Consider the following 26,015-nt stretch of genomic DNA (forward strand, 5'->3'; position numbering starts at 1 on the left):
TTGAGTTTTGAATACAAGTAAATGCATTGATATATGAAGTCTGTCTAGCACATATACTTTGTATTTGTTGACTAGAAGATGAATAAACAAATGAAAGGGAAGATTCTCCCCACAACAGTAACAAGGGCCTCCTGTTTTATCTCCTTGCTTCCAGTATCTTTCTGTCTAAGCCCTCTGCACACTGGAGGCATCTTACCCTGTCAAAAGGGTGCACCAATACTGGCCTTCAGTGCTAATGGGTTGGTCATTCCACTCTAACGTAACTGACATGAGAGGCAGACTGTCAAATTCTTTCCCAGCAGAAAAATCCACTGGTCATCTGGGTGGTGGTGGCGCACGCCTTTAATCCCAGCACTCAGGAGGCAGCAGCAGGCGGATCTCTGTGAGTTCGAGGCCAGCCTGGTCTACAGAGGGAGTTCCAGGACTGCCAGGGCTACAAAGAGAAACCTTGTCTTAAAAAAACAGAGAGAAAAGGAGAGAGAGGGGGAGAGAGAGAGAGAAGAAAATCCATTAGTACATGTAGAGCAGGAGAGACATACTAATAACCCTAGCTGGCTTCCAAAGAAAAGTCCCTGTTATTTATAGCTTCTGAAAAGTGGGATATATTTTGAATGTATAATGCCAAGGCAACACATTATTTTAAAGTATACCAAATTGAAATTGCAAACTTGTCTAGAGAAGTTAACCGGGAATATAAATCAGAATCAGTGATAGAGTGATGGCTAGGATCAGAAGCTCAAGGTTTTCTCCAGCTACAGGGCAAGTTCAAGGCCAGCTTGGGATACATGAGACCAGCTCAAAAAAAAAAAAAAAAAAGGTAAGGCCCCATGAGACGGCTCCCTGGGTAAAGGTGCTTGCTGCCAGGCCTGATGACCTGAGTTTGATGCACAGTATCGACACGGTGGAAGGAGAGAACTGACTCCTGAAAGTTGGTCTCTGACTATCTCATGCATGCTGTGGCACATGCGCGCACACACACACAATAAAGTGTAATACAACTGTTTAACTTCTCTACTGCACACAGGGCTACACACCTTTAATCTCAGCACTCAGGAGGTAAGAGACAGGTATCCAGGCCAGTTTGGTCTACATGGAGAGTCTCAGGATAGCCAGGGCTGCACAGTGAGAACCTATCTTATTTTTTTTTTTCTCAAAAGAGCCTAAAATGCCAGGAGGTGGTGGCACATGCCTTTAATCCCAACACTCAGGAGGCAGAGGCAGGCGGATCTCTCTGAGTTCCAGGCCAGCCTGGTCTACAGAGTGAGTTCCAGGACTGCCAGGACTACTCAGATAAAGCCTGTCTCGAAAAACCAAGGAAGAAAAGTGCCTAAGATGAGTTTAACCATCTAACCCATATTTAATAGACACATAGTTTATTGTGATTGCAGTCCTGTGGGTCTCCTGTATGCTAGACATATGCTCTATCAATGAGGTAAACCCCAGACAGACAAGAGTTTATAATAGGGCTAACCTCAACAAGTTGTAAGGATTAAATCAAATAAAGACAATGTAGGGCCAGCAATTTCAGGATGGAGCCTGAAGGATCAAGACAGCCTGGGCTACATTAAAATGTCTCAAAAATGAAATAAAACCTGGGGGGGAAAAACTTTTGGAGAAAAGTAGGACCTCCAGAAAGCATAATATGTCTACTTTTGGTAAATTACTTAATGAAGTATAGCAAGAGTTCAGAGTGTGTAAAACTCTTTATGTACAATTCCTTGAGTTTTTGTTTTGTTTTCAAGACAGGATTTCTCTGTGTAGCCCTGGCTGGCCTTGACCTCGGATTTGCCTGCCTCTGTCTCCTATGTGCTTGTATTAAAGACATGCCAGTTCCTTGAATTTAAGTGTAAATTATTTATTAAGAGATTCTGGGCCAGGTGGTGGTGGCGCACGCCTTTAATCCCAGCACTCAGGAGGCAGAAGCAGGCAAATTTCTGTGAGTTCGAGGCCAGCCTGGTCTACAGAACTAGTTCCAGGACACCTAGGGCTACACTGAGAAACCCTGTATCGAAAAACAACGCCGCCCCCCCCCAAAAAAAAAGAGAGAGAAAGAGAGAGATTTTGGAAGGTGGGCACGGGGAAGACGGTTCACATCTATAAGCCCTTGGAAATCTGAGGTTAAAACAAAACAACCTGAAGTTCGAATTAAGCAGGTAAAATTAGCGGGATTCTGTAAAAACAAACAGAAAAACTAAATACAAAAATCTTTGAAGAATTTTTTTTGCCCCTTCAGGGGATTCATTTGAAGGGAAGTATTTGAAACAGATGACATCATCTGTCACCCGAGGCACGTGGCAATTCCGACCGGGTCCTGGAACGTTGATGTCACCACGCTGTGGCTTCCTCTCCGCCCTCTTCTCCTTCTTGAACCCGTCGTCAGTTTAACACGCCGGCTCATGAATCCGGAAGTAGACTGCCAAAACAACCGCGCCACGGGACCAGGACAGGCGGGACCTAAGCGGGCACTCGCACATAGGCAATAAAAAGCAAAATCCATGTCTTTGGGGGGCGGGGTTCCTGGCACCAGCACTCTAGGCGCATGCTCAGAGGCGACCTCCAGGCCAGGTGGGAGGGGCAGGGTCGCAGGGTACCCTGTGCGCCTGCGCAAGGTGGGGCCGCGGGCGCCTGCACTGTGTAGAGTGTTCGTTAGGGTAGGGGGCAACTGTCTGCTGTCACCAGGACAGCGCGGACAGTAGCGGCGGGATGGCAACAACCTCCCCGGCTTCGGACATGGCAGGCTCTGCAGCGCCCCCACCCGTTGGGGGTGCCCAGGCGGCAGCGGCGGCTGAGGAGGAGGAGCGAGAGGTGGTACGGGTCCGAGTCAAGGTGAGGCTGGCGGCTGGTGGGCCAGCCTGCCCGGGCACCCAGTGGACGAAAAGATGGTGGCTGTCATAGGATAGAGGGCAGGACCTGAAATTTGGGGCGTTACTTGGAGACGGGGCCGAGGTTTGAGAGCAGAATGATGGGAGAATGAAGACATGGGTCTTGGGGACATATACTTGGGTATATAACGAAATAGAGGGGAAGGGGACTGATGGAGTGGAGGGATGGAGCCTGGGGGTAGAGAGATAGGTTGTAGGGTTAGAGGAGGGGCCTCTGGAGTCCAGAGGAATGAGGGAGGTGCTGTTGCTGTCAGAAGGGGGAGTCCTAAAGTCAGTCAACATTTGGGAGAGTGAATGTCCCCACCCCTGAACCCACGTGCTTGTGGGGGGGGGGGGGACAAAAACAGTTAAATGATATGTTTTGGACACCAGTGAGTATCATGAGAAAATAATAGGAAAGGTTAGGATCTTTACCCAAAGTCGTATGGGAAAATCCCCCAATGAGGATTGAAGTCACAGAGACCCGAATAAAGCGTCAGCTATGTGCATTTAAGGTGGGAGAAGAGTTCTAGGTAGAAGGAACAGCAAGAGTTCAAGGCTGGGAGGTGGAGATGAACTTGGTATGTTCCTGTAGGTTCCCATAATGTTGGAGAAGGAAGACTGAGGGTAAAAGCGGTAGGACAATCGGAGAGAGAAGGGCAGGTGGGCAGCCTGTGATGCATAGTCTGAGGAAGGAACTTGTTGCAATAATTCGAGCAAGCTCAGCCTGGAGTGGTGGCATTGGCAGTGATGAAGAGGTCAACAGATCACTTCAGTGTAGTAGCACTCTAAGGCAAAGATTTAGTGAGTGAGCCGGATGAAGTGGGAAGGATGTGCAGACCAAGAGTGATCAGCAGACACAAACGATTGGAGGAAGGATGCAGTCAAGGTAACTCCCAGCAGTTTGGTACTACTAGAACATACAGTTCAAAATAAATCTGAGTGGAGAGAGGGCTAGTTTGGGACCCTCGGTTTGCTGTTGAAAAGATTTAAGCGTTGCAGTGTTACAGGTAGATTTGCTTGATTGATTGCAGTATGGGGGACTGATTTTATTGTGGTCAGACTGGACATGGTGATTCTGGCAACCATATTTAAGGGAATCTAGAAAGATTGGCCATCTGGACTGTTGCAGTAGCCTTCGTTCCTGCTTGGCTGTTTTGCAGAGCAGACATACGGACATCCATTCTTTCTTTGCCCAGAAGCTGCCTGTGCCTTCCCCTCACAGAGAACAAAAGCCCAGAGCATCCCATCTAAATCTTGGTCCCTGCCACCTTCTTTGACCCTGCTCTGTACCTCACCCACTCTTCCAAATGGGAATGGTGATGGGGCCCCTCGTGGCCTACCCCTTGTCTTCTTTCTTAGAAATGTGAGAACTTCTTGTCACCTGAGTTCCGCTCTTTCGCTGTGGATCCTCAGATCACCTCACTGGACGTGTTGCAGCACATCCTCATCCGAGCCTTTGACTTGAATGGGTGAGTGGGAGGATGAAGCAGGCCATTCATCTCAACAGCATCTGCCTGGCATTTGTGCTTTGGTTTTGTTGTACATTTGTTTTTCTTCAAATAATTCAAATAATACAAATGAATATATGTATCTTGCTTGAGTATTTGGGTAATGTCATAAGATAAACTAGCAGAAGTACTTTGGGCTACAGGGTATATGTTTTTCAAACTTTCACCAAATGTTTCCAAAATGGCTCTCCAGACAAGTTTTACCAATACAGCCTCAGCAGCAGCATAGAAAATGTTTTGCTGGATGTGGTGGTCCACACCCTTAGTCCTAGCACTCTGGAGGCAAAGACAGGCAGATCTCTGACAGTTCAAGGCCAGCCTACTCTATATGGTGAGTTCCAAGACAGCTAGGGATACACAAACCCTCTTTCAAAAAAAACCAAAATAAAATAAAAGGTTTGTTTCACCAAGCATGGTGATGCATAACTGTGATCTCAGTACTCTGGAGACTGAGACAGGAGGTGCAAGGCTACCCTAGGCTACATAATGAAACTGTCTCAAAAGGAAGAAAGAAAATAATACAATTGTTACGTCCTCACAAACAGTGCTTTCTATAAGACAGTGCAAAATTTGTCAATCTGATAGCTGAGAGTTGATATCTCTTGGGGGCAGATGTTATGGTTATCTTGTGGTGGTACATTTTTCTGGAGGAATATACGACTGTGGTAACAAAATTTTTAAATTTATTTAATGTATATATTTTATGTGCATTGGTGTAAAGGTGTTAGATCCCCTGGAACTGGAGTTACAGACTGTTGTGAGCTGCCATGTGGGTACTGGGAATTGAACCTGGGTCCTCTGGAAGAGCAGCCAATGCTTAACCACTGTGACATCTCTCCAGCCCTGTGGTAACAAATTTAAATAGTATGAAATTAAGCGGGATGTGGTAGCCCATGCCTCTAATCCCAGCACTCAGGAGGCAGAGTCAGGCAGATCTCTGTGAGTTTGAGGCTAGCCTGATCTACAAATCAAGTTCCAGGACAGGCGGGGCTGTTACACAGAGAAACCCTGTTTCGGGGGGAAAACAAAAAACAAAAACAAGACAAAAGTATGAAGTTGATGGATATTTAGGATGATCCTTGGTTTACAGTGATCATCACACAAAATACTTCTTTCTATAGTTGCACAAGTGAAGAAGAAATTCTTAGTTGCTATTGTACATTTGTGCATTAACATTCTGTTGTGAAAAATAACAAACGTACAGACTGCTCTTTTTTTTAATGTAGTAAGAAGGCTGCTTTCTTCCCACTTCTGTCCCTCAACTACACTGTTACCATCCCCAGAGGGACCAACATTTTACCAGTTTTCAGTGTGCCCTCCAGATATCAGCAGGTGTGTATCTGTTTCTGTGTTTGTGTAACAAAGTGGATATTCATGACCTAACCTCAGGCTACCCATAATCCTTAGCATAGTCCCCAGCAAATAGAAGGGAGTTGTTTTCAGTACCTTTCACATTACCTTCCTTGTTTTGTAAACTGTTCCTGAAGCGGCTGGGGAACTGGGGATCCCAAGAGCTCCCTCATATCCTTTGTCCAGGAAGAAGAACTTTGGCATCAGCTACCTGGCGCGAGACCGGCTAGGACAGGAAGTTTTCCTCGCCCTCCTTTCTGACTGGGACCTCAGCACAGCTTTCGCCACTGCGTCCAAACCTTACCTGCAATTGCGTGTAGACATTCGGCCCTCAGAGGACAGTGAGTACCCGGTGCCCGAGGGCTACTGCTTTGAGATCCAGCTTTCCCCATAGATGATAATGCAGCCCCTTACAGGACACTCCTGGTAAGCCACAGGGACTCGATTGTTTAAAAACTGTATCTGAAGATCTGGGTTCAATCATCAGTAATGCCCCCAAAAGTTTTTTATCACAATGGAAGTTAGATATTTTACACTCAAGTTCAAGACTAGCCTTAGCTACAAAAGCAACCCTGTCTCAAAACAAAACTACAAAATAATTCGTTTAGTGTTTTGAATTTTCAAATTAGGAATATTCAACCTATATTATCACCCAGTGAATTCTGTTTTGAACATTATTAGTTTGAATTTGGCTTTGGTTTTGGCATTTTTTTGAAGCAGTTGTGGAAGCTAGCCCTGGTTGGCATCAAACTTACAGTGATCCTCCTGTCTATGTTTCCTAAGTGCTGCGATAGGCAGGACCCACCTATATTGTTGGTTTGTTTTGTTTTGTTACTAAGAATCAGCTGCCAGGCCATATGTTTGCTAGGCGAGTGTTATACACTGAACTGCACTTTGCCCCTTTTTATTTTAAGATAGGTCTCACTAAGTTTCCTAGGCTGACCTAAAACATAACAATGTTTCCCCCTCAGCCTTATGAATAACTGGGAATACAAGTGCATGCCACCACACCCAGCAGCACTCCACGCTCAGCAAGTATTTCTTGGGGGGGGGGATTGGTTTTTTTTCAAGACAGGGTTTCTCCGTGTAGCTTTGGAGCCTGTCCTGGAACTCACTCTGTACACCAGACTGGCCTTGAACTCACAGAGATCCGCCTGCCTCTGCCTCCTGAGTGCTGGGATTAAAGGGATGCATTGGTGTGTGTGTGTGTGTGTGTGTGTGTGTGTGTGTGTGTGTGTGTGTGTACACTTGCACATGTATGCCGTGATATATATGTGGAGGTTAGACAACAACTTGTAGTCAGTCAGTTCTCTCCTATCATGCCAACTCGGCAAGTTTTTTGCTTTGTTTTGTACTAAAATGTTATGGAGTCATATAGTTCTCAGCCTTAGAGAGCTAATGTACACATTTGGATGACTGAGGCATTTTATTGACATCATGGGCATCGTAAATAGCTAAATGGAATACCTGGGCCATTTAATGAATATAGTTAAATGTCAAGGTAATCTACAGAGCTGAGATGATGCACACCTTAAACCCAGCACTCCTGAGGCAGAGACAGGCAGATCTCTATGAGTTTGAGGCCAGCCTGGTCTCTTACAGAAGAGGGATTATTATTTTTCCAGAAAATAGATGAAGAAACAGGCCTAGAGAGGTCTAAGATTTGTCCATGTTATATAGATCACAGTAGAAGAGCAAAATTTGAACTCAGGCAGTTGATGATGTGGCTCCAGGGTCTTTTCAGAATAGTTTGCCTCTGTGATGTTTTGGGCTTGTTTATACTGGCAGGGGTCAGGCCGTGGTGGCGCACGCCTTTAATCCCAGCACTTGGAAGGCAGAGGCAGGCGGATCTCTGTGAGTTCAAGGCCAGCCTGGTCTACAGAGTGAGTTCCAGGAAAGGCGCAAAGCTACGCAGAGAAACCCTGTCTCGAAAAAACAAACAAAGAAAAATGCTTGACAGCCTTAAAAAGAGAAAGAAGGAGAGAAGGATAAAGAGAGAGAAGGAACTAGAGGGAGAGGAAGAAAGAATTGAGAGAAAAGTCAGGCAGCAGGGCACAGGAAAAGGCAGTCATTGAAGTCGTTTCCCAGGCCTCAGTCCCCTCAGCTCTAGTGGAAACAGTCGTAGTATTTCAACAGTCTTCCTGATGAAGTAAGCACGAGGAAAAGCCAACTGCGGGAGAACTGAGAAGGTGCCGATAGAGCCAGAGTCATTGTCCTTCTCTTTGACAGAAGCACAGTTTGAAAAGCTTCTTTTTCTGAGTCTGTGTTCATGTGTGGGAGTGCGGGGTGCATTGAGCTTCTCCATTACCATCCACCTTCTTTTTGAAATGGGTTTCTCACTGAGTACGGAGATCACCAGTTAGCTGGGTTGGCTGGTCAGCAAGCCCATGGATCCCTGCCCACTCCCCAGGAGCTGGGATTAGAGGCACACAGCACTGGGCCTCTCATCTGATGTGGGCTCTAGGGATTACCAGGGATCTCTACTCGGGGCCCCAGGATTATGTGGCAGTCACTTTACCAACTGACTCATCCCCCTAACCCAAAAGTTATCTTCAGCCGGGCGGTGGTGGCGCACGCCTTTAATCCCAGCACTCGGGAGGCAGAGCCAGACGTATCTCTGTGAGTTCGAGGCCAGCCTGGACTACCAAGTGAGTTCCAGGACAGCCAGCGATGTTACACAGAGAAACCCTGTTAATCCCACTGATTAAGAATAAGCACACTGTCACAGTTTAAAACCAAATGTGAAGCAAGCTTTAATTAAATACAGGCCAGGTGGATGGGCTCTGGCCAGGTCAATACCTAGGTTCCTGGGAAAATGGCCCAGAATCACAGTTTGCAGTGGCTTAAGAAGAAAAACCCCTAACTCATTGCATTTCCTATCAGGTCCAAGTGTACATCCTGATGTATTTTCTGCCTGTGAACCTCCCGCCCACATGTGATCAGGCACAGCCAGTGCAGATAAGTCAAACAGATTTGTTTAGGGGAGTGAAAAACATGGGGCCTGTTATCTCCCATAAACAATAGCCTCCAGCATTTCGGGAGCTGTCTGTCCTTGGGCAAGGGGCTTGCAGATCAGAGGCATTTTTGTTTCATGGCTCTCTTAGGGATAGTGATTAAAACTTAAAATGTAACTTTGGCTCTCACAACCCTGTCTCAAAAAGCCAAACAAAAAATTATTTTTTCAAGCTGTGTGGTGGTGGCGCAACGCCTTTAATCCCAGCACTTGAGTGGTAGAGGCAGGTGGATCTCTGAGTTCGAGGCCAGCCTGGTCTACAGAGCAAGTTCCGGGACAATAAGGGCTACACAGAGAAACTGTCTCGGAGGAAAAAAAAGTTTTCCATGGGCTGGAGAGATGGCTCAGCAGTTAAGAGTACTGGCTATTCTTCCATAGAACCTGGGTTCAGTTCTCAGGACTCACTTGGCAGTTCAGAAGGCTGTAACTCCAGTCCCAGGGGATCCTGACATTATCTTCTGGTCTCCAAGGGTACTGCATGTATGTGGTGCACAGACATACATGCAGATAAGTCACTCATAAAATAATTTTTAAGGACTGGAGAGATGGCTCAGAGGTTAAGAGCACTGGCTGTTCTTCCAGAGGTCCTGAGTTCAATTCCCAGCAACCACATGGTGGCTCACAACCATCTGTAATGAGATCTGGCGCCCTCCTCTGTATACATAATAAATAAATAAATCTTTAAAAAAATTTTTTTAAATTAACTCTTGCCAGGCGGTGGTGGCACGTGCCTTTAATCCCAGCACTCAGGAGGCAGAGCCAGGTGATCTCTGAGTTCAAGGCCAGCCTGGTCTACAAAGTGAGTTCCAGGACAGGTACCAAAACAACATAGAAAAATCCTGTCTCGAAAATCTAAAAAAAAAAAAAAATTAACTCTTGAGCTGGAGAGATAGTGAAGGGGTTAATAGTTCTTGGTACTCTTGCAGAGGACTCAGGTTCGATTCCCAGCACCCATATGGAGGCTAACTATAACTCCAGTTTCAGGGAATCATATCCCCTCTTCTGCATGCAAGCAAAACATAAAAAAATAATAAAATAAATGTTCAGCAATGAACTCTCCAGTTATTGCTGAATCACTTCTTTTCCTTCCTCACTGTTTCCAATATTAATTGCCAGGTTCCTGTGTGTGCATGGTCTGTTTCTGGATTCTTGAGTTTCTTTCTCTGATCTCTTTATTTACAAACATTTTTAAAAGGACTAGCAAGCAAAGTTTATTGAGAAAGAAATGACTCCCTGAAGCCACGAGAGGAATCAAAAATGAGTTGCCTTAAATTTGCATTATATTTTATTTATTTTTGTGTGTGTTTATATGTATGTGTGCTCACAAACATACCACAGAGTACATGTGGAAGTCAGGACAACTTCCAGAAGTCAGTTCTCTCCTTCTATCATTGTGAGTCTTGGGGATTGAATTTAGGTAACCAACCTGCTGAGCCATCTTCCGTGAACGAGCACACACATGCACGCCATGGCATTCATGGTACATAGAGGACAACTTGTGGGACTCTGTCTTTCTACTATGTGGGTTCTGGGGATTGAAGCAGGTCCCCAGACTTGGTGACAAGCACCTTTTTCTGTTGACCCATCTCACTGGCTGTATGTTGGACTTTGTGTGTGTGTGTGTGTGTGTGTGTGTGTGTGTGTGTGTGTTTCTTTTTGTTTCTTTGAGACAGGTTCTCACTGTGTAGCTCAGGCTGGCCTTAAACTAAGATCTTCCTGCCTCAGCTTCCAAGTGCTAAGGTTACAGGTATAGACCACCACCACATTCAGGTTATGATAGATTTCGTATTTTCTTTCGTAAAAATGTTATTTTCTGGGTGTTTTTTTTTTCCAGTGCTGGGAATGGAACCCAGGGCCTTGCACATGGTAGACAAACACTGTTCCACTGAGGCATCTTCCCAGCCCTAAACATATTTCATGAAGATCATATAAATGTACTCTTCTTGTATGTGTTCATGTATGTATTTGTGTAGATACGTGCATACTAGTATGCATGTGTTTGGAGGCCAGAGGTCAATGTTGCTTGTTTTCTTCAATCACTTCCCACCTTACTTTTTCAGACAGGGTCTCTTAATAAACCTGGTGCTCACTGATAGGCTACGAGGCAGGCCAGCAAGCCCTGTGGATACTTCTGGTTTTGTTTGTGCAGTGTTGTGATTACCTAGCTCTGTTTGCATGTGAGTGTGTGTGTGTGTGTGTGTGTGTGTGTGTGTGTGTGTGTGTGTGTGTGTGTGTACCAGGACACACACACGGGAACGTCAGAGGACGGTTTTTTAAGAGAAGGTCTCTCCTTCCACTTCATTGAGGCAGGGTCCCTTTTCCTCTTGCTGTGCTGCATACCCCAGGCTAGCTGGCCCAGGACCTTCCAGGCAGTTCTCCTTTTTTCTACCATCCATCTAGTCCTAGGAGTGCTGGGATTACAGATGTGTACCACAACATCTGGCTTTTTGAGGCTAAAACTCAGGTCATCAGACTGTACTGAGCCACGTCCCTAGCCTAGCCCTGGCTTATGCCAGTGGCAGAGATCCAAACTTGTCCAGCCCTCCACCAATTAACTGAGCCATCTTCCCCGCCCCAGTCCTTATTTAACAGAATGAACTTGTCATGCCATTAAAGTGCCCAGGAGAGGACTAGGTGCAGTAGCACTCGCCTCTAATTCAAGCTCTGGGGAGGCGGAGGCAGGAGGATCTCTGTGAGCTGGAAGCCAGCCTTGGTCTACATACCAGTTTATTTTGTTGTTGTTGTTTTTTGAGACAGGGTTTCTCTGTGTAGCTTTGATGCCTTTCCTGGAACTCGCTCTGTAGACCAGGCTGGGATTAAAGGCGTGGGTCACCATTGCTGCCCAGTGTCTACATACTAGTTTTACACCAGCTGTGGCTACATAATGAGACTTTGTTTCAAAAAAAAAATCCTGTCTGCATGGTGGGGCATGCCTTTAATCCCAACACTAGGGAGGCAGACAAATTTCTGTGCATTTAAGGTCCACCTAGTGACATCCAGGACAGGCAGTTTTAGGTACAGAGACCCTGGATCAAAAAAAAAATCTTGATGAGAATTTTATTGGAGTTACATTTGGGAGTGGGACGTTGTTGAGACAGGGTCTCTCTATGTAGCCCAGGCTGGCCTGAAACTCAGAGATCTGCTTTCCTGCCTCTGCCTCCTGAGTGCTGGGATCAAAAGCCTTGGAGTTACAATTTTTTAAAGAAACAATTTAGGGGCTAGAAAAATGGTTTGGTGATTAAGAGAGTGTACTTCTTTAGCAGAGGACTCCAGTTTGGTTCCCAGCACCCATGTTGGGTGGTTCACAACTGCCTGACACCCCAGCTTCATTACAATCTGAACTCTGGCCTCCACACACAGACACTCAATTAAATAATTTAAAAATTTTAAAGCCGGGCGGTGGTGGCGCACACCTTTAATCCCAGCACTTGGGAGGCAGAGGCAGGTGAATATCTGTGAGTTCAAGGCCAGCCTGGGCTACAGAGTGAGTTCCAGGAAAGGCGCAAAGCTACACAGAGAAACCCTGTCTCAAAAAAACCACTTTAAAAAAATTAAAATTTAAAAGAGAAATGAATGGGATGCAGCAAATAAACCCAAATAACTACTCTGTGGGTGAAAAGGGAAAGTTTTTCTTCCAGACTGCCAAGGCTGTCTGGGAAAAGCAGAGGGAAGCAACTGTGGTAGGGTGGAGGGTTCTCCGGGTTAAATGTGACTAAAGGAGCCTGGGAGCTGGGGTGTGGGCTTGGGAGTAGGGATTGGGGGGGGGCTAGCGGCTTCACACACTAATAGGCACCACAGTTGTATGTTAATGGAGGAGCTTGAATGATTTCCTTTAGGCTGTAGGAACTCTCTTCAAGCCCCTGAGGAAATACTGACTTGGAGGACCTGACAAGAAACTGTTTAGTAAACACATTCACCTTATTAAAAATAAAAATGAGGCTCAGAAGGCTTAAAGTTTGCTACATCAGACCTTCCTGGGCCATAGATGAGTTCAAGGCCTGCCTGAGCAAGTAAAAAGTGGGGGTGGGGGTGGGGGTGTTGGGTTTAGGATGTAGCTTAATGGTTGAGCATTTGCCTAGCATTCGCTAGCCGCTGAATTCAATGCCTAGGACTAAATAATAATAAAAAGTGAACATGCTTGAGACCCTGGGTTTGATTCTCATTCTCAGTATCACATAAATGAAAATGTTTTTTAAAAATGCTAGAGTCAGCCGGGCAGTGGTGACATGCGCCTTTAATCCCAGCACTTGGGAGGCCAAGGCAGGTGGGTCTCTGTGAGTTCAAAGCCAGCCTGGTCTACAAAGTGAGTTCCAGGACAGCCCGGAGTGGGGGGGAGGGAACACACACACACACAAAAAAAAAGTGGGAAACAAAAGTTTCTAGCTAGCCAGGGCCACAGAAAAATATTTGGTTCTGTGACCCTGAGGGGCCTTGAACATCCTTTTATAGAGAAGGACCAGTGCAGGGGGTACAGGATTTTGAGCCTCTGGGAAGTATGGCGCCTGGAGTTGGGGTTTATGACCTAGGGAAAGAACAATTCCCAGGAGAGTGTAGTTCTTTAGATTTACGACCCCTTGGGGAGTGCATTCCAAGGGCTGGTGTTTACAACCTCTGATTACAGGGTGTTAATTCAAGATGTTTACCTAGTGTAGATGCCTTTAAATTTCTTTCTCCTTACCTGGGAGAAAGCAGGGCAAAGGGTCAAAGAGGTTCCCAGTCCTACAACACTCAGAAATATGTGTCTAGGTTATAAGAGTACAATGTTCATATTTCTGGGCTCTTCATTTACAAACAAATGTACAAATTTATTCATATGTAGGAACATGACAGTATATTCACATTTATATCCAACTGGTTTATGCTCTACATGTTATACTATTAATACTGTCCAGTATATGGACCTTGTAGTATAAATGTTAATGTCATTCTTGAGATTGTTTTCTTTTCTTTCTTTTTTATTTTCTGTGTATGGGTTTTTGCCTGCGTGCATATATGTGCACCATGTGCATGTCCAGTGCCCAGGGAGGACAGCAGAGATTGGATCCCTTGGGACTGGAGTTATAGCTGGCTTTGAGCTGCCATGTGGGTGCTGGGAATTGAACTCAGATCCTCTGGGAGCATAGTTAGTGCTCAGAACAGCTGAGCCATCTCTCCAGCGCCCTGATCATTTTCATGGCTCTGAAAGTACCAAGCATGTTGTGAGCATGTGGGAGGCCGAGTCTCTCTGAGAAGCCCATTTTGGTCACCTCTACATCATGGTAGATTATCAAGCTAAGACCCCGAACCAGTTTGGACATTTGTGATAGCAATTTTCTCTGCATTATAATTACAGGGCTTCTTTGTGTAACAGTCCTGGCTGTCCTGGAACTAACTCTGTAGACCAGGCTGGCCTCAAACTCACAAACATCCTCCTGCCTCTGCCTCCCGAGTGCTGAGATTAAAGGCGTGCGCCACCACCGCCCGCATATGTGTTTTTAATTTTTCTTGTGTGTGTGTGTGTATAGGATGGGGGTTTTGCCTGTGTATGTATATCTGTGTACCATGTACATGCCTGGTGTTCTTGGAGGCCAGAAAAGGACATCTGATCCCCTAGAACTGGAGTTACAGATGATTGTGAGCCACCATGTGGTCACTGGGAATAGAACCCAGGACCTCTGGAAGAAGAAGCAAGTAGACTTAACCACTGAGCCATCTCTTTAGCCAAATATATGTATTTGAGATGGGGTCTCGCTGTTTAGCCATGGCTGGCCTCAAACTCGGAGGTTCGCCAGCTTCTTCCTCCCAAGAGCTGGAATTTAAGGCATGCACTACCACACAGGGCTAACAGTATTATTTTTAATAGCAATGATTTTGGTTGGTTTTAATAAAAAAAAAAAAGCCTTTGCCATGTTCCTGCTGTTCTTTTTCTTAGCTAGTCTTAAACATGAATTTGTTTTTGTAAACCTTAAAATAATTTCACCCAGTTTGGGGGGGGCGAACATTAGAATTGTGGTTGGTGTTTCACTGGATGTATATATTAGTTTAAGGTTTGGCAAGTTTAACAACTTTATGATGAAAAATGTAGTATGTATCATATATATTACGTAATATCGCAAACAGGATCTGGGCCAGAAGCCCATAATGAAATGCTTGGATGTGTCTGTAGGAAATGTGTGCACGTTCACTCAGAGTTGGTTATGTAAAAGCTATTTATAGCCTCATGTTGGTCCATGTCAGGTTTTGCCACTAGACAGGTTTGTGCTTGCAGAAATCCTATGCTATTTCTAAACATGTTTTCAATTTTCCTATTGTTTATCAGTATATAATAGAATACTTCTCTTTTCCTGTTAACTGCTTTTGGCCTTCAATAGCTCATGTTCCCCTCCCCCTCCCTGCCTCCTTTCTCTCTCCCCTTCCCTGCCCCCTCTTTTGGTCTCATGAGCCTAAGCTGGCTCCGAATCTCTGGTCCTCCTTTCTCTGCCTACCCAGTACCAAGATTATAGGTATGTGCCACAACACTGGGCTGAGTGGCTCTCTTTGTGACATTCATGTTGTTGCTGTGGTTGTCATTTATGTTTGTCAGGTATACCTTAAAATTTCTTTAATTTTATTTATTTCTTTTTTTTTGGAGCTGAGGACCGAACCCAAGCACTCTACCACTGAACTAAATCCCCAACCCCCAAGTTTCTTTAATTTTCACCACCACCACTACCTAGCCTCTCGATTTTTGAGGCAGGTTCTCACTAGATATCCTATGCCAGCTTTGGATTCATTATGTAGCCCCTGCTGGCCTCAAACTTGTGATAGTCTTCCTAACTTCATCCTGCCAAGTACTGGGATCACAAGCATGAGCCACTACACCCAGCTTCATTTTTATATGAATTTATTTATTTATTTGTTTTACATCCCGGCTGCAGTTTTCCCCCCTCCCTTCCTCTCAGTCCCTCCCCTCTGACCCCCTTCTGTTCCCACTCTCACCCCTTCACACACACCCCCATCTACTACTCCTCTGTTTCTGTTCAGAAAGAGGTAGGCCTCCCATGAGTATCAACCAAACATGGCATACCAAGTTGCAGTAAGACTAAACACCTCCTTGTGTATTAAGGATGGACAAGGCAATCCAGTATGAGGAGTAGGGTCCCCAAAGCCTGTAAAAGAGTCAGAGACAGCCCCTGTTCCCACTGTTAGGAGTCCCACAAGAAGACAAAGCTACACAACTGTCACATATATAGAAAGAGCTTAGGTTGGTCCCTGGTTGTCGGTTTGGTCTCTGGGAGCCCAGGTTAGTTGATTCTGTGAACTGTTTTCTTGTGGTGTCCTTGGGCCCTCTGGCTCCTACAATCCTTTCTCCCCTTTTCTGCAGGATTCCCCGAACTCTGCCTAATGTTTGGCTGTGGGTCTGCATCTGTTTCCATCCGTTGCTGGATGAAGTCTCTCTGATGGCAATTGGACCAGGCACCAATCTGGTCACAGGAGATGGCCAGTTCAGGCTGTATCCGCTATTGCTAGGACTCTTAGCTGGGGTCTTCCTTGTAGGTTCATGGGAGATTCCCTTGTACCAGGTTCCTACCTGACCCCAAAATGCCCCCTCCTTCCCAGTAGTCTCTTTCAGTACTCTCCCCCTCCATCTGCCCCCACCTGATCGCTCCTGTTCCCATCCCCACCTGCCCTAAGTCCACTCATGAAATCTCTTCTATCTCCTCTTCCCAGGGAGATCGGGGTATCCCCCATGAACCCTTCTTGTTACCTAATCTCTCTGGGTCTATGGATTGTAGCATAGTTATCCTTTATTTTACAACCAATATCCACTTATGAGTGAGTGCATACCATGTTTGTCTTTCTGGGTCTGGGTTACCTCACTCAGGATGATTTTTTTCTAGTTCCATCCATTTGCCTGCAAATTTATTGATATCATTATTTTTAACAGCTGAATAATACTCCATTGTGTAAATTACTACACTTTCTTTATCCATTTCTTGGTTGAGGGACATCTAGGTTGTTTCCAGGTTCTGGCTATTATGAATAATGCTGCTATGAACATAGTTGAGCAAGTGTCCTTGTGGTATGATTGAGCTTCCATTGGGTATATGCCCGAGAGTGGTGTAGCTGGGTCTTGAGGTAGATGATTTCCAGCTTTCTGAGAAACCATAACACTGATTTCCAAAGTGGCTGTACAAGCTTTCCTTCTCACCAGCAGTGGAGGAGAGTTCCCCTGGCTCCACATCCTCTCCAACATAAGCTGTCTTCAGTGTTTTTGATCTTAGCCACTCTGACAGTAGTAAGATAGAATCTCAGGGTCATTTTGATTTGCATTTCCCTGATGGCTAAGGATGTTGAACATCTTAAGTGTTTCTGGGACATTTGAGATTCTTCTGTTGAGAATTCTCTGTTTAGCTCTGTAGCCTATTTTAAAAATTGGATTATTTGGTATTTTGATGTCTAGTTTCTTGAGTTCTTTATATATTTTGGAGATCCGTCCTCTGTTAGATGTGGGGTTGGTGAAAATCTTTTCCCACTCTGTAGGCTGTTGTTTTGTCCTATTGACAGTGTCCTTTGCTTTATAGAAACTTTTCAATTTCATGAGGTCTCATTTATTAATTGTCAATTTTAGTGCATGTGCTATTGGTGTTCTGTTCAGGAAGTTGTCTCCTGTGCCAATGTGTTTGAGATTATTTCCGACTTCCTCTTCTATCAGGTTCAGTGCATCTGGATTATGTTGAGGTCTTTGTTCCACTTGGACTTGAGTTTTGCACCCAGCTTAGTTTTAAGCCTTTTATTTTAAAATAGATATTTATTATTTTATAAGTCAAGTGGTGGTGGCACACATCTTTAATTCCAGCAGTCAGAAGGCAGAAGCAGGCAGATCTATGTGAATTCGAGGCCAGCCTGATCTACTGAATGAGTTCTAGGACAGCCAGGGCTACACAGAGAAACCCTGTCTGAAAAAAAACCTTGAAATAGTTATTATTTTATGTGACTGTATATATGCTTGAGTGTATGTATGTGTACCATCTGCATGCAGGTACCTGGGATAGCTGGAAGATGGCCCTGGAACTGGAATTACAGGTGGTTATGAGGCACGCAGTGTGAATGCTGAGCCCAGGTCCTCTGCAAGAGCACCAAGTCCTGTTAACCACTGAGCTGTCTCTCCAGCCCCCTCAGCCTTCTTGGTTGGGTTTACCTATAACTTTTTCAAGGGTTGAACCCAGGGCTTTGTGTATGCGCTCTTCTTCTGAGCCACCTGTCCACCATTCTTTTTTCTTTTTTTAAATTTTGAGATAAGGTTTCTCTTAGTTATTTTTCTATTACTGTGATAAGATAGCATAACTAAGGCAACTTAAAAAGGAAAGTATTGGGAGGCTGGAGAGATGGTTTAAGAGCACTGACTGCTCTTCTGGAGGACCCAGGTTCGATTTGTTTTAATTTTACGTGTATGTATGCCTGCTTGTATGTATGTGAACCATGTGCATGCCTGGTGTCCAGGGAAGCCAGAAGAGGGTGTTGGATTCCCTAGAACTGAACTTTCAGGCAGGTGTAAGCCACCCCTTGGAAGCAGAGAACGGAGTCCCAGGTCCTCTACAAGAACAGCAGGTCCTCTTGACCACTGAGCCGTCTCTCCAGCCCCAGTATTTATGCAGTTTTAGATACTTGACAGTGAATTTCTTTTTGTTGTTTTGAAACAGGGTTTTACATATATCTTAGGCTGGCTGGCCTTTAATTTACTATGTAGCCCAGGCTAACCTCAAACTCAAAGCAGTCATCCTGTTTCAGTCTCCTGAGTGTTTTGATTATAGATATGTGCCACCATGCATGGTGGTTGCTAAACTTTGATTTTGTTGTTGTTGTTTCATTTTTCAAGACAGGGTTTCTCTGTGTACTTTTGGTGTCTGTCCTGGATCTCACTCTGTAGACCAGGCTGGCCTCGAACTCACAGAGATCCACCTGCCTCTGCCTCTTGAGTGCTGGGATTAAAGGCGTGTGCCGCCACCTCCTGGCTTTCTCTTTTTTTGGTTTTTTTTTTTTTTTTTTTTGGTATTCGCATATTAGGTCTTCAAGCTTGGCCTCCAAGTCTTTTTTACGTTTTTTACTGAAATCATTTAACTTTACCTCTATATCTTAGAGTAGTTTCCTAATTTGGTAAGCAGTACAACCTTCATCTCACCTGGAAAATGCTTTCATGTCTAGCAAGAGCAGGCTGGCAGCTGTTGGGGGTGGCCCACAAAAGGAGCAGGCACTGGTTAGGAAGCAACAGTCTGAGGTATGGGGGCGGGGAGGGTAGCGGCTCAGACAGGGTCACAAGGCGGATGAACAGTGAGCTGGTGTTGAAGTGTGTTTCACACGTATAAACCACAGGGCTTGGCAATGACTTGGACTTGGGGACTGGGGGATGGGAGCTGGCAGGGGTGGGTCATGAGTTCTGGCAGGTGAACAGATGAAGCAAAAGGGAAGAGCTATGCTAGGAGTGGATCTCCACCTCTCCTTTGTGACCCCTTAGTTTTGGGGTACCCTCAAAGAGATCCATGCAGAGGCAGTGGCATCTAGATGTGACCTTGCTTTCCCTTCAGCTCTGTGGAAAAAAGGGCTATCTATGCCGGGCGGTGGTGGCGCACGCCTTTAATCCCAGCACTCGGGAGGCAGAGGCAGGCGGATCTCTGTGAGTTCGAGGCCAGCCTGGTCTACCAAGTGAGTTCCAGGAAAGGCGCAAAGCTACACAGAGAAACCCTGTCTCGAAAAAACAAAAAAAAAAAAAAAAAAAAAAAGGGCTATCTATGAATCACGACCAAGCTGCTTAGGGACGCTATTGACCTGTAAATGGCAGTGACTTGCTACAGAATTAAGTTCCAGGTCAGCCTGGGTTACAGTGAGACCCTGTCTCAAAAAAAATTAAAAAAAAAATCTCAAACCTAAAGTCAGGCTGCAGGTGTAGGTGCCTGGCAAAGTGCCCTTCACATACATGGGCCTTAGGTTCCATCTCTAGAGCACAAGCACGCACACACATGATTGATGGTGGCTGAAGAGACGGTTCAGCAGGTAAGAGTGTCTGCTGGGCTGAGATGGCTCAGCCAGTAACGTCCAGCAAGCCTGACTACCCAAGGTTGATTTCCAAAACCCACTGGAACCGAGTGAGAAAACTGACCTCATAGGTTGTCCTCTAACCTCCACACATGTACTGCGGCACACAGGAAGTAAACGGAACTTTTTCTTGTTGTTTTTGGAGACAGGATTTCTCCAGGAAGCCCTGACTGTCCTGGAACTCGCTCTGTAGACCAGGCTGGCCTCAAACTCACGGAGATCCACCTGGTTCTGTCTCCCGAGTGCTGGGATTAAAGGTGCATACCACCACATCTAGCAATAAATGTAACTTTTAAATTAAAAAAAAAAAATGAGGCTGGGGCTGGTGAGACAGCTCAGAGGTTAAGAGCATTCACTGGCTGTTGTTCTTCCAGAGGTTCCAAGCTCAATTCCCAGCAACCATATGGTGGCTTATACCCATCTGTAATGAGATCTGGCGCCATCTTGTGGCATGCAGGCATGCTTGCAGACAGAAGCACTGCATACATAATAAATAAATAAATCTTTAAAAAATGAGGCTAGCCAGGAGGTGTTGGTGCATACCTTTAATCCCAGCACTCACTTGGGAGACAGAGGCAGGTGGATCTCTGTGATTTCCAGGACAGCAGGACACTGTTTCACAGAGAAACCCTGTCTGGAAAAAAAAAAATGAGGCTAGAGACATGGCTAACTGGTTAAGAGCAACATATTGCTCTTCCAGAGGCCCCAAGTTTGGTTCCCAGCACCTTTTGTCAGATGGCTCACAGCTGCTGATAATTCCATCTCCAGGGGATAGGAGACCATCTCCTAAATTCCAGGGGTATCTCCACTTCACATGCACATACCCTAATACATGCACACATATATACACACATAATTCAAAAGAAAATAAACCCTTTAAAAAAAGAGTGCAAGCCAGGCAGTGGCGGCGCATGCCTTTAATCCCAGTACTCTGGAGGCAGAGCCAGGCGGATCTCTGAGTTCAAAGCCAGCCTGGTCTACAGAGCAAGATCCAAGATCCAGGACAGGCACCAAAACTACACAGAGAAACCCTGTCTGAAAAAAACAAAACAAACAAAAACCATAAAAAAAAAGAGTGCTTGCTGTTCTTTCAGGGGATCTGAGTTCGGTTCCCAGCACCCACATATGGTGGCTCACCACCTCCAGCCCTAGGAGAATCAAGGCTTCTGACTCTGCAGGCATCTACACTCATGTGTATATACCTCCATAAAGAGACATCCTCATATACATAATTAAAAGTAAAAGAAAATCTTGCTGGGCTGCAGCCATGGCTCAGCAGTTAAGAACACTGGCTGCTCTTCCAGAGGACCCAGGTTCAATTCCCAGCACCCACATGGCAGCTTACGACTACCTATAACTCCAGTCCCAAGAGATATGATGTCCTCTCTGGCCTCCCTGGGTACCAGGCATGTATATGGAGCACAGGCAAAAATCTATACACATACAAAAATTTTCTTTTTAATTTTAAATTTAAAAAAGGGTTCTTAATTGGTAGCGAACTTCTGCCCTCCGGGGTTCTCCCATTGTGTTGTAAGCCTGTATTTAAGACCTCTTCCCTCCTTCAATAAACAGCATTCGGCATTCAAAAAAAGAAAAAAGGAAAAAAAAAAGGTTCTTGACCTTTTTGCTGCTGCAGCCACATCATATTTGAAGTGAGAAGAGAGATGAGGAAGAGCTCCTAAGGGAAGGGGGCGAGGATAATGGAGTACATGTACCATGAAAACAGGAGAGCCGCAAGAGGGGGCAAGGTGGATAGGGATGGCACCGGTGAGGGTGAATAAGAATAAAGTAGGTTTGTGTGTGTTTATGGAAATGCCATCATGATGCCCATCACTCTGTATGCTAACTTAGCAAGCTTCGTTTCAAAAAGAAAGGGAAACTCTAGTGAACTAAACGAAACCAAAAGGATGCAAGGGGGACCTAAGATAGAGAAGGAAGCAATCTTCGCTGATGTTTCACGAGCTGGGAGCAGCTAAGGTCAAGCCTAGAATGGTTTCCTTTGTCTGACGTGCACAGCGTAGCTCCCCACTAACCCTTTTTCTAAGCTATGTCTGGGCTCTGGGGTAAGCTAGATGAGGCGATGATCCAGGAATAGGAATCTACCATCCCTAGCTGTGGAATCTTGGTCACTAACTGGTTGTTGCAGACCTTTTTGGTCATTCTCTGTAAAATGGGGATGGTAACAGCGCCTTTTGTCACTTTGGTGGGGAGAACTATCATGAATGTGACATGAGGAGGGTGGGCTCTCGACTTTGGGCCTGGACTTCACATTCGACGTCTTTCCTTCACTAGGTATGGGGCCTTGACCAAATATCTACAGACCCATTTCCTCATCCAAAAGAGTGATAGGCCGGGCGGTGGTGGCGCACACCTTTAATCCCAGCACTTGGGAGGCAGAGGCAGGCGGATCTCTGTGAGTTCGAGGCCAGCCTGGTCTATAGAGCGAGATCCAGGACAGGCTCCAAAACTACATGGAGAAACCCTGTCTCAAAAAAAACAAAAAAAAAAAAAAAAAAGAATGATAAATCCAAGGGAGGTTGTACACACCTATAGTCCTTTAATTCCAGGTATTTGGGACGCTGAGGCATAAGTTAGTTCAAGGCCAACCTGGTCTAGAATAAGTTCAGGGCTAGCCTGGGTAACTCAGAGGCACTGTTTCAAAACAAGTTTTTTTAAAAGGCCTCCTGATGTTGCTCAGCAGTGGAGCCCTTGCATAGAACATGCGATGTCCTGGTTTTGATTCCCCAGGATTGTCCCCTCCACACACACACAAATATATTTTAAAAAGAATACTAGCTAGTACTCCATAGAAGTGAGTATAAGGATCTAATTTATTTTCTTTGTATTGGCTGGATAAAGGGTATGTGCATATCACAGGGTGTGTATGAGGGCCAGAGGACAACCCCACCATGTGGGTTCCAGAGATTGGACTCCGCTTCTCAGGCTTGGCGGCAAGTGCCTTTACTCACTGAGCCCTCTCATTGGCCCTTAAGTTTGTTTGTTTGTTTGTTTTGAGACAGGGTCTTACTATGTAGCTCTGGCTGTCCTGGAACTCACTCTGTAGCCCAGGCTGGCCTCGAACTCACAGAGATCCTCCTGCCTCTGCCTCCTGAGTGCTGGGATTAAAGGTGTGCACCACCAGGCCCTCAATTGTTTTTTTAAAATGAGATAGAGTCTCATATAGCCCGGGCACTGGTCTTGAACTCTCCCTCTTCCTACCTCAGCCTCCAGAGTAACTGAGATCACAGGCCTGTACTACCAGGCTCAATGGATATTATTATTTCTTAAGGTTAATCTCTTGCTTCAGTGCCTTGCAATAAATATTATTTAAATCATTAAAATAGTAAAGGCTTCCCTGCCATTTTGTGAAACATCTCCCTCATAAGAACTATTCATGGCTGATTTTTTTTTTTTTTTTTTTTTTTTTACATTATTGGGATGATACAGGGAAGCGGGAATGACCTCGTTTCTGCCCTGCGGGCAGCTGGGCTTTAAAAAGGAACCCAGCCCTGTGACCTGGGTTCACATCCCTGTTCTTACAGTGCTTCACTCTGTGTGCTCAGGCCCACTGCTGGAAGACTGGGATATAATTAGCCCCAAAGATGTCATTGGATCCGATGTGCTACTGGCTGAGAAGCGTTCTTCACTGACGACAGCCGCCTTGCCTTTTACACAATCCATCCTCTCTCAGGTGATTTCAGGAGACTGGGGGGCTCCAGCTGTGCTTGGAGGGAAGGGCCTATCTAGAACTCCCATTCCAGAGCTTGCTGATGGCCTCTGCCCTATCCTGCACAGGGACCTGCAGCTGCAGCAGCTGCTGCTGCTGCTTCTTTTTTTTTTTTTGTTCTGTTTTGTTTTTGTTTTTGTTTTATTTTATTTTATTTTTGACCTGTAGCTCCTTTTCCTCCTTCCTTCCCAGGTGGGCCGTACGTTGTCTAAGGTCCAGCAGGTGCTGAGTTGGTCATATGGAGAAGATATCAAGCCTTTCAAACCACCTCTGAGTGATGCTGAGTTTCACACATACCTGAATCATGAAGGCCAGCTCTCCCGTCCTGAGGAGTTGCGGTTGCGGATCTATCATGGCGGTGTGGAGCCTTCACTTAGAAAAGTGAGCCCCTCAGTCACTCAGTGTACCCATCACTCTGTGGTCACTGGTAGCACGTGAGATACATTCAGCGGAACACACTGTCATGGGTAGGGTAGAGAGATTCCAAGGAAGAAGATTCTATTTTAGGTAATTCAGTGGCAGGAAGGTCGACTATCACAAGGAGGACAGAGGCCCCAAGAGACAGGGTGGGGGGTGACTAATTGACATGGGTATGAAGCGCAGCCTCATTTCCTATTTATTGTCTCTGGCCAGGTGGTGTGGCGGTACCTCCTGAACGTGTACCCAGATGGGCTGACAGGCCGTGAGCGGATGGACTACATGAAACGGAAGAGCCGAGAGTATGAGCAGCTCAAGAGCGAGTGGGCCCAGCGAGTGAACCCCGAGGACCTGGAATTCATCCGCAGCACAGTCCTCAAGGATGTGCTTCGTACAGACCGAGCCCATCCCTACTACGCGGGGCCCGAGGATGGCCCACACCTACGGGCCCTACATGACCTGCTCACCACCTATGCCGTTACCCATCCACAGGTGTCATACTGTCAGGGCATGAGTGACCTGGCGTCGCCCATCCTTGCTGTCATGGACCATGAGGGCCATGCCTTTGTGTGTTTTTGTGGCATCATGAAGCGCCTGGCTGCCAACTTCCATCCTGATGGTCGTGCCATGGCCACCAAGTTTGCCCACCTCAAGCTGCTGTTGAGACATGCCGACCCAGACTTCTACCAGTATCTGCAAGAAGCAGGCGCTGATGACCTCTTTTTCTGTTACCGCTGGCTGCTGCTGGAGCTTAAGCGCGAGTTTGCCTTTGATGATGCTCTCCGAATGCTAGAGGTCACCTGGAGTTCACTGCCCCCTGACCCTCCTGAACATGAAGTGGAGCTTGTTGGACCTCCCAGCCAGGTGGCAGACACTGGCTTTGGTGGCCACAGGGGACGGCCAGTACGTCAGAGGCACATGCTAAGGCCTGCGGGTGGAGGAGGCGGTGCCTTTGAAGATGCTGTTGTCCACTTGGCTACATCCAGCCAGGGACCTAGTGGTGGGGGACGTCTCCTGAGACAAGCCAGCCTGGATGGTCTCCAGCAACTCAGGGATAACCTGGGCCCCAGGAAGGACTTTTTGGTCCAACTAGCCCACCCGGCTGCCCTCATCAGCTCTAAATCCCTCTCTGAGCCCTTGCTGAACTCCCCAGACCCACTCCTCTCCTCCTCGTCTCGGCCCGATTCCCCATCTTCCTCATCTCCTCCCTCCACCCAGGAGGCCTCTCCTTCTGGTGACGTAGCTGTAGGATCCCCCTTGATGCAAGATACGGGTTCTCCCCGAGAGCCAGGGAAGTCCCTACCACCCCCCCCTCCAATGGGCCTTCCCCCACCCCAGGAGTTTGGCCGAGGGAACCCATTCATGCTCTTCCTCTGCCTGGCTATCCTACTGGAACACCGGGACCACATCATGCGCAATGGGCTGGATTACAATGAGCTAGCCATGCATTTTGACCGCCTGGTGCGGAAACACCATCTAGGGCGTGTCTTGCGCAGGGCCAAGGCTCTCTTTGCTGATTATCTGCAGTCGGAAGTGTGGGACTCTGAGGAGGGGGCTGAGGCCACAGCTCCATCTTGACCGTAACCCTTCCAGCTTTCCGACCCCAGTGGTACCCTATTCTTTGCATTGAGGGCCTACACACGAGACATTACTCCCTGCCTGCCATCCCTAGACATGTTGGAGCCTGGGGCCCTCTCTCCTGGGTTTGAGTGTGTGTGACTCACTGGTGGCACTGCCCACAGAGGCGTGGCCTCTTTTCTGGTTTGGTTTTGTTTCTAAACTATTCTTTGCACACACAAAGGTCACCGTGGCATGTCTATTTCTTTACTTCCTGGATGTTGTAGAAGTTACTGTGGGCTCTTTAGTGGATGGGACTGAAATAACTCAGTTGGTTTAGGGTGGCGCCTGCTTTCTCTACAAGACACAAGGAGAGTAGCTGTTGAAAACCAGTTATTGGTGAACCCGGCCCAGGGACTGCTCTAGAAAAGGCTAAATCTGTTTGTTTGGTTGCTTGGTTGGTTTTTGGGGTATATCTTTCTACCTGGAATATAAAGGTCTATTTGATAGCTGTGAATGTTATTTCA

At 46.2% G+C, this 26,015-nt stretch overlaps 1 protein-coding gene across 2 annotated transcripts; it reads left to right on the forward strand.

Annotated features, from left to right (window-relative positions):
* Positions 1–2,558: 2,558 nt before the first annotated feature.
* Positions 2,559–25,730, forward strand: Tbc1d25 (TBC1 domain family member 25). 2 transcript variants are annotated; one of them, XM_028881393.2, is made up of 6 exons: positions 2,559–2,826; positions 4,224–4,333; positions 5,909–6,063; positions 23,351–23,478; positions 23,707–23,895; positions 24,148–25,730. In XM_028881393.2, the coding sequence occupies exons 1-6, from the start codon at positions 2,704–2,706 to the stop codon at positions 25,507–25,509; spliced, it is 2,067 nt and encodes a 688-aa protein (XP_028737226.1). In that variant the 5' UTR covers positions 2,559–2,703; the 3' UTR covers positions 25,510–25,730. The 2 variants fall into 2 exon arrangements, with proteins under 2 accessions (XP_028737226.1, XP_028737227.1); XM_028881394.2 differs by adding an exon at positions 5,599–5,704 and having other exon boundaries at positions 2,740–4,333.
* Positions 25,731–26,015: the final 285 nt, after the last annotated feature.

The sequence above is a fragment of the Peromyscus leucopus genome, chromosome X (assembly GCF_004664715.2).
Source record: "Peromyscus leucopus breed LL Stock chromosome X, UCI_PerLeu_2.1, whole genome shotgun sequence".
NCBI lineage: Eukaryota > Metazoa > Chordata > Mammalia > Rodentia > Cricetidae > Peromyscus > Peromyscus leucopus.